Source organism: Mustela lutreola, chromosome 3, assembly GCF_030435805.1.
Source record: "Mustela lutreola isolate mMusLut2 chromosome 3, mMusLut2.pri, whole genome shotgun sequence".
NCBI lineage: Eukaryota > Metazoa > Chordata > Mammalia > Carnivora > Mustelidae > Mustela > Mustela lutreola.
The window spans coordinates 66,036,431-66,044,695 of record NC_081292.1 but is presented as its reverse complement, the minus strand read 5'-3'; the positions used below and the strand labels follow the sequence as shown (position 1 = coordinate 66,044,695).

The window sequence follows — 8,265 nt, the reverse complement described above, 5'->3', positions numbered from 1 at the left end:
TGTTACACTAAAATTTAACACATTAATAACAACCAGAATTTCTCATATTGTCTGTCCCCAAATTCTCTAATATAATTTTATTTCCTGATACTAAAGCATGCACTTTGTTCAATGGAAAGGCATGAGTGTGTTATTTTGGTCACTAGAGGGCAGGAAATTAAAGTACGTTATTTCCAAAACCCTTTAAAGATACATGTCATATTTAGGGAATCTTAATGATTTTCTGAAAGGAGAAAATAATCTGCTAAATACATATTTTCCCAGCAAATAATTCATAAACACTCATAAATATAACAAATAATAAGCTCGATTATTTTTGTTTTAATCATATTTATAGGAAAGAAATAAATATTTCTATTGGATAATAACCTCAAGAATGCACATTTCCCCTCACATGTCTTCTGTTTAATAGGTTTCATTTGATGTTAAAAAAAAAAAAAAGTCCTTCCTTTCTGCTGTGACTATTCATATATTCAATGTGTTTCTTTTCTCAGAAGTTTATTTAATCTTGTTAAATGTTCATGGTTTATCTCCCCCTCCGATTTCCCCCAAGTCACTTCTGAGAGACTGTAGACTCTGAGAAACAAACTGAGGGTTTTGGAGGGGAGGGGAGTGGGGGGTTGGGTGAGCCTGGTGGTGGGTATGATGGAGGGCACGTATTGCATGGAGCACTGGGTGTGGTGCATAAACAATGAATTTTGGAACACACACACACACACACAATTTAATTTAATTTAATTTTAAAAAAGAATATATACGAGGCGCCGCCGGGGCCACCCCCGCCGCCTTGTTCCCCCCGCCCGCGAGCTCGCTCCCCCCGCCCCCTCCCCTCCTTAACTGGACTCCCGCTCCCTCCCTCTCCCCCCGCACCCCCCAACCCGTGAGGTCAGGCGGAGGCTCTGCCGCTGCGGCCGCAGCAGCTCAATCTCCCCTTCCGGGGAAGCCGGGAACCGGAACTTTGGAAAATAAGTGGAGCGGCGGACGGGTTAGGGTCCCTGCTCTCCGCCTGCGCGAGGGCGAAGTGACCAGGACGAGCCAGGGGCCGCGGAGGTGGGGGGCCGGTGTCTCACAAGCGGGAGGGAGCCCCGGCTGCGCCGTGCGACTCGCTCTTTGGCCCTCGGAGTGCGGCAGCGGACTGACGGACGGCGGGACGCGGGGACGCGGCACACAAGGTCATTATCCGAGTGTTAGAGGTGATGGATCATCTTCATAGAGGGGAGTCAGTCGCTGCAATACTCCGTAACCGATCTCTAGTGGAAGAGGAGGACCAGCACATGAAATTGTCCCTTGGAAGCAGCGAAATGGGTCTCTCATCCCATCTGCAGTCTTCCAAGGCAGGGACCACACGCATCTTTACCAGCAATACCCACAGTTCGGTGGTGTTACAGGGCTTTGACCAGCTTCGACTTGAAGGATTGCTTTGCGATGTGACCCTGATGCCTGGTGGCACAGATGACGCCTTCCCTGTGCATAGAGTCATGATGGCCTCTGCTAGTGATTACCTCAAGGCAATGTTCACAGGTGGAATGAAAGAACAAGATTTAATGTGCATTAAGCTTCACGGTGTGAGCAAAGTCGGCTTAAGGAAAATTATTGATTTCATTTATACTGCAAAGCTTTCTCTTAACATGGACAACCTTCAGGACACCCTCGAAGCTGCCAGTTTTCTTCAGATTCTGCCGGTTTTGGACTTCTGCAAAGTATTTCTCATATCTGGGGTCACTTTAGACAATTGTGTCGAAGTTGGTCGGATTGCCAACACCTACAATCTGACAGAAGTGGATAAATATGTCAACAGTTTTGTCTTGAAGAATTTTCCCGCATTGCTGAGCACTGGGGAGTTCTTGAAGCTCCCTTTTGAGCGTCTTGCCTTTGTGCTTTCCAGTAATAGCCTTAAGCACTGCACTGAACTTGAGCTCTTTAAGGCTACCTGTCGCTGGCTACGCCTAGAAGAGCCTCGGATGGACTTTGCTGCCAAATTAATGAAGAACATACGATTTCCACTGATGACACCGCAGGAGCTCATCAATTATGTGCAAACCGTGGATTTCATGAGAACTGACAATACCCGTGTGAATCTCCTTTTGGAAGCCAGCAATTACCAAATGATGCCGTACATGCAGCCAGTGATGCAGTCAGACAGGACTGCCATTCGCTCTGACACCACTCATTTGGTCACACTCAGAGGAGTTCTGAGGCAGCAGCTGGTTGTCAGCAAGGAATTGCGCATGTATGATGAAAAGGCCCATGAATCGAAATCGTTAGCCCCCATGGATGCCCCACGGTACCAGCATGGCATTGCTGTCATTGGAAATTTCCTCTATGTCGTCGGCGGACAGAGCAATTATGACACAAATGTAAAAACAGCAGTCGATACGGTCTTCAGATTTGATCCTCGCTACAATAAATGGATGCAGGTCGCATCTTTAAATGAAAAGCGCACCTTTTTCCACCTAAGTGCCCTCAAAGGATATCTGTACGCAGTCGGTGGGCGAAATGCAGCTGGTGAACTGCCCACAGTGGAGTGTTACCATCCAAGAACAAATGAGTGGACCTATGTTGCCAAAATGAGTGAACCCCACTATGGCCATGCTGGAACTGTGTATGGAGGAGTCATGTATATTTCAGGGGGAATCACTCATGACACTTTCCAAAAGGAGCTCATGTGCTTTGACGCGGACACTGACAAATGGATCCAGAAGGCGCCGATGACCACGGTCAGAGGCCTGCACTGCATGTGTACGGTGGGCGAGAGGCTCTACGTCATTGGCGGCAATCACTTCCGAGGCACAAGTGATTATGATGATGTCCTAAGCTGTGAATACTACTCACCTATCCTTGACCAGTGGACCCCAATTGCTGCCATGTTAAGGGGGCAGAGCGATGTCGGGGTCGCGGTCTTTGAAAATAAGATCTACGTAGGCGGTGGGTATTCCTGGAATAATCGCTGTATGGTGGAGATAGTGCAGAAATATGACCCTGACAAAGATGAGTGGCATAAGGTGTTTGATCTCCCAGAGTCCCTCGGTGGCATCCGAGCTTGTACACTCACGGTGTTCCCGCCCGAAGAAAGCACACCATCACCTTCTAGAGAGTCCCCCCTTTCTGCACCTTAAGATCAACCCCGCCCCGCGACTAAGATGCTGTGTTCCTGTCTTTGCAGCGTGTCATGAATTCTCTTCTTTTGCGCCCCCTTTAGTAGTGTATGTTAGGATTAGCCTCCAGTAATTGATACAGATATTGGGGAAAAAAAAAAAAAAAGACAACATTGATGTTATTTGTGCTGTTTGTTTGGCTTAGAATGTTTATAAAGTTGATAACAAAACCATTCTGGAAATGTATCCCATTGAAGCAGATGTTTAACATATAAAAACAAAATAAAACAAAAAAAAAAACACAAAAAAACCCACACAAAAAAACCCACACACAAAAAACCCAACCCAAGATATTGTCTATAAATTGTTTCTTCAGTACTTTTCCGATGCTGTGTATTGGGTGTAAGGTATTTGTCATCTTACATTAGAAAGCCCAGGGAACCAACTTGAAGGTGGATTGTAGTAAGTGTACAACTGTGCTAACTCGGCTTCAAAGTAAAAAGTTTTCCTTTCATCTTTGACTGTGAGATGTCGAAGGGAGGCAGCTTGCTCCAACAGGAAACAATAGACAAAAGGTTGCCAACTCGCATGAGCTACCTCCCTCTTTTCATAAAGTATTTTTGACATATCTGTCAACCCACCTATCTGCGTGGGCGCATTGAAAACATATGAAGTTTCTTAGACACACAGGAGAAATAATAACTGAAATTCACTAATATTAATAATAATAAAAAGAAACAGCATGACCCCTCTGCTTAGAAACAAGAGTTCAGGGTTTCTAAAGTGTGTATAAATACATACACACACGTACATAGAGCAAATAAACCTGAATGATCTTTTAAAATTTCTACCAAAAAGCAGCTTCCGTTCAAATGGGAATTCAGTAGCACACATGGAGAATCCTACTGAATTTAGGTGGACAAGGGCTAGAAATGTTGAGCAACTAAATTTGTCACTTGACCAAAATTTTCCTTCCGAAACTGTAATCTACGCCTTCTCATTTGCTGTTGAGGTAACTTGCATATTATCTGTGTTCTGTATACTTTCAATTCATAAGGTTATTTAGCACAAAGTGTAGCAGCCTCCCCTGGGGAGCTGCTTTTGCTCAGTGATTTCAACTTCTATATTTTATCTCTTTTTATTCAATAAAAAAGCATTTAATGTCAAAAAATAAAAAAATAAAAATAAAAAAGAATATATACACATAGATATAGCATCAGCTAATTTAGATTCTTTAGAATATTTGGCCTGAAGCCAATAAAAGTTTAATTCATATGAAAGAACAGGCCCATTAAGAATATTTATGTTAGGGGCGCCTGGGTGGCTCAGTGGGTTAAGCCGCTGCCTTCGGCTCAGGTCATGATCTCAGGGTCCTGGGATCGAGCCCCGCATCGGGCTCTCTGCTTGGCTGGGAACCTGCTTCCCTTCCTCTCTCTCTGCCTGCCTCTCTGCCTACTTGTGATCTCTGTCTGTCGGATAAATAAATAAATCTTTAAAAAAAAAAGAATATTTATGTTATAATCAAACATAATTATAAACAAAAATTAAACAAAATTAAAATAAATTATAATAATTATAATAAAAATTAAAAAAATAAAAATTAAAAAATAAATTAAAATGTAAAAATTAAAATAAATTATAAACAAAATTAAAATAAAGCTCAATTGTTTTAGCTTAATAATTTTGTTGGAACTAGAATGTTAATAATGAAAAAAAATTATTTTTCATAATGGCCCTTTCCATGAAATTACTTGATTGTTTATTACTTTAAATGACTGGTGTTTTTTTTTGTAATGGATAATCCTAAGTTCATTTTATAATAATTTAAAATTTTAATTTCCAGCTAGTTCAATTTAATAAAATACAAAAAATTTGGAAAAAAAAATCTTGTTAAATGTTCAGTTTATGACTTAAATTTCAAATGATGGGACTCTGTTCTTTGATTTCCAGTCATCTTCTGAACAGCCTTCTGGGTGCTCGTCCATTACTAGCACACCTGTCAATGACTTTTTGCACGAGACCTCTACCTAAGTGCCCGGAAAGATGTTTATACACCTAACATTTCTGGAATTACCCACTAAATGAGCCAGACAGAGCTCAGTCCCTTCCTATATCCCTTGGATTCAAAACACAAAGCTAAAGTTAGAAATTCAAATAGCAAAATAAAACAAAGAAAAATGATCAAATCATGAGTCCTGTGGACAGAGAACTCAAATCAGGTGATCTAAGGCTTTCACTGATCATTTGTCTCAAACCTAGTGTGGTAGGCTGAAAAATTGTCTCTCAGAACCTATGAGTATATTTCCTTCCACTGTAAAGAGACTAGCAGAGATTATTAAGATTAAAAATCTTAAAATGGAGAGCTGCTTTGGATTATCCAGGTGGACCAGTCTAGTCCCATGAACTCAAATTCAGAAGAGGGAGGCAGAGGGAGGGGTTCCCAAAACATGAAATGGAAGGCAGAGGGGAGATAAGAAGTGTGAGAGGGTACTGACCATTGCTGGCTTTGTAGAAGAGACAGAACCACAGGCCAGCAGAACCTCAGTGCTCCTCAATTGAGAGCTAGAAGAAAATAAAGACCATGGAACAGAATTCTGCCAGTCACCTGAAATGAACAAGGAAATAGATTCTCCCTTAGAGTCTCCAGAAAGGAACACAGCCTTAAGAAACCTTTCGTTTAGCTCTGTGAAACCTGTTTTGGGCTTCTGATCTACAGAACTGTAGGGTAATTTATTTGTGTCATTTAGCTGCTACATTTGTGGGAATTTGTTAGGACAGCCCTAGGATGCATCAGGCCACTGCTGATGGGATAGGAGAGTTGTCTCTTCCAGGTCCCATTCAATGCCTTCCTTAGTTTTGCATGGTGCTCTCAGATTCTAGAACATATCCCAAGTTTTTCAGCTCATCCACAACTCGGCTAAGTCTTTCTGCAGGAGATGGTGCCTGAGTCTTGTAGGAAAAGTTAGCCAAAAGAAAAGGGATTTGATCCAGGTGGGAGCCATTCATAAATTGTTAGGTAGAGTTCTAGACAAAGTTTAAGTTTGTGCTTCACTGGGGTCTATTCTTATAGCTATGAGGAAAAAAGATACATGGTAAATGAAATATTAGAATATTCATACAGAAGCCCAGGTAAGAAATGATCATGACATAAGACATTGTTAAGAAGGATGGCTGTTTGAAAATGAATCCAACAGTTACTTAGCTCATGAAATCAGCAAAAACTTAGTGACTGATTGGATATGGGCTTTGAGTGAGAGGTAGGGCCATGCCTAACTCCCAGAGTCTGAGTAAATGATAGTGTTTCCAACAGAGATGAAAATATACAAAAGGAATGGGTGTTTAGTGGAAAGAAGGTAATGTGCTATTTTTGGAAAATGTTATGGAATTGGAGATGTCTTTGGTATCTCAAGGATAAGCTATCTAGCACTCAGCTGGACGTTTGAGTCCAAAATTCAAGGGAGGTGTCTATTTTAAAAGTATGAATATGGAAATAATCAATATTTGGCAGCTAGGGAGTTGTGAAAATCATGAGTGGCAATGATTCCCAGAAAGATTATGTAGAATGAAAAGAAATAAGAACCTCAGGTTAAACCTTTGAGCACACAGTATTAGAACCATGGAGAGAAAAAAGAACCTACAAAGAGACCAAGAAAGGAAAAGTCAGGGGTAGAGTAACCAAAGCAAAGAGAGAAAAGAGATTCCAGAAAAAGGAAATGGCTAGCAGTAAGGTGAGACCTACGACATGTCCTTGAATCCAGCATTTAGGAAGTCATTGGTGATGGCATTCACCATAGCACAGGCGAAGTTGAAGCAAATTACAGAGAAATGAGGAGCATATAGCACATGATGAAATAAAGAGAGTGATATTTCTTCCTTCATAGGAAGACAACATTTTCATGTCTTACCAGGAAATGGTGTCTTGCCTGTTTCATTAAAACTAAAGTTTACTGAGCACCTGCTTAATGAAATACTGTGGTAAAGGGAACTATGGAGAAGACAAAGATAGGCCAAAGATGAAAATGTAGGGTTTCTATTAGAGAACTTATAATTAAAATACAAAATAATGTATAATAAAAAACAATAATTGGTCTTTATTGAACATGTTCAATGTGCTAGGCATTAATTTCATAAACTCTTATAATCTTTATAACCATTAATGGGTCGTGATTATGATCCTTGGTTTTTGTTTTGTTTTGTTTCGTTTTTCAGGTGAAGAAACTGAAGCACAGAAAAATTATGTAACTTGCCCAAGGTCACTCACTTAGTGAATATTCACATAAGAATTCAACTCTGGGAGATATGGCTTCAGAATGTGTGTACTTAACTCTTATGGACCACAACTAAGAGGAAATGTCGAACAAAATAAGAGTCAGGAAGAGAGGAAGCAGGAAGCCCTTCAGGGGTTCAGAAGAGAATAAATTATGCTTGGAACCAGGAAGAAGTCCAGGAGGATGTGGGCATTTGGGTAAGCCTTAATGGACACATGAGGCATGCTGTGATGACAACGAGGGCAACAAAGCTAAAGAAGGTAGGGGATCAAAGGTCCAGAGGTGGAGATGTGTTGCATGTGGGATGCACAGTACAGAGGTGTGCCTGGTTTGGTGTAAAAAGACAAAAAGGAGCAGTATGGCTAAAAAGGTAGTGTGGCCAGAATGTAGAGGAAGCTAATTAGGCTTTTTAAAAAATCATCCCTCCACCAAAAATCATCATCATTAGATGATTTTGAAAATGGTTAGGAATATGAATGGTATTATATTTTTAGAGGGATTAATTCAGTAGCAGTGCTTAGGGAGAGCTAAAATATCATCTCTTTTTAATCCCATGAACCTCCCCAAATTGTCTTAGAAGCTATTCAAGAATTTGTATTATCCTTCTATGGCTGTGATAACAAAGTATGAAACTTAGTTTAAACAACATACATCCATTCTTTTATAGTTCTGGAGGCCATAAATCCAAAATGGGTTCCACTGGCCTGAAAGTGTTAACAAGGCCATGCTCTCTCTAGAAATCCTAGGGGAGAATCTTTTTCCTTTCTTTTTCCAGTTTCTAGTGCTGCATTTCTCACATTCTGTGACTTGTGGCCACTACCATCTTCAAAGCCAATAGTGTAGCATCTTGCTTCAGTGGTCACATTGCCTTCCTTCTTGGTGTTAAATCTCCCTAAGATGTT

At 40.9% G+C, this 8,265-nt stretch overlaps 1 protein-coding gene across 1 annotated transcript; it reads left to right on the top strand.

The window, feature by feature from the left end:
- Positions 1-999: 999 nt before the first annotated feature.
- Positions 1,000-3,421, top strand: LOC131826743 (kelch-like protein 13). The gene has a single exon (XM_059166281.1). The coding sequence runs from the start codon at positions 1,197-1,199 to the stop codon at positions 3,114-3,116; it is 1,920 nt and encodes a 639-aa protein (XP_059022264.1). The 5' UTR covers positions 1,000-1,196; the 3' UTR covers positions 3,117-3,421.
- Positions 3,422-8,265: the final 4,844 nt, after the last annotated feature.

Coding starts and splice junctions, on each gene's coding strand:
- LOC131826743 (XM_059166281.1), top strand. CDS start 1,197: ATGGATCATCTTCATAGAGGGGAGTCAGTCGCTGCAATACTCCGTAAC.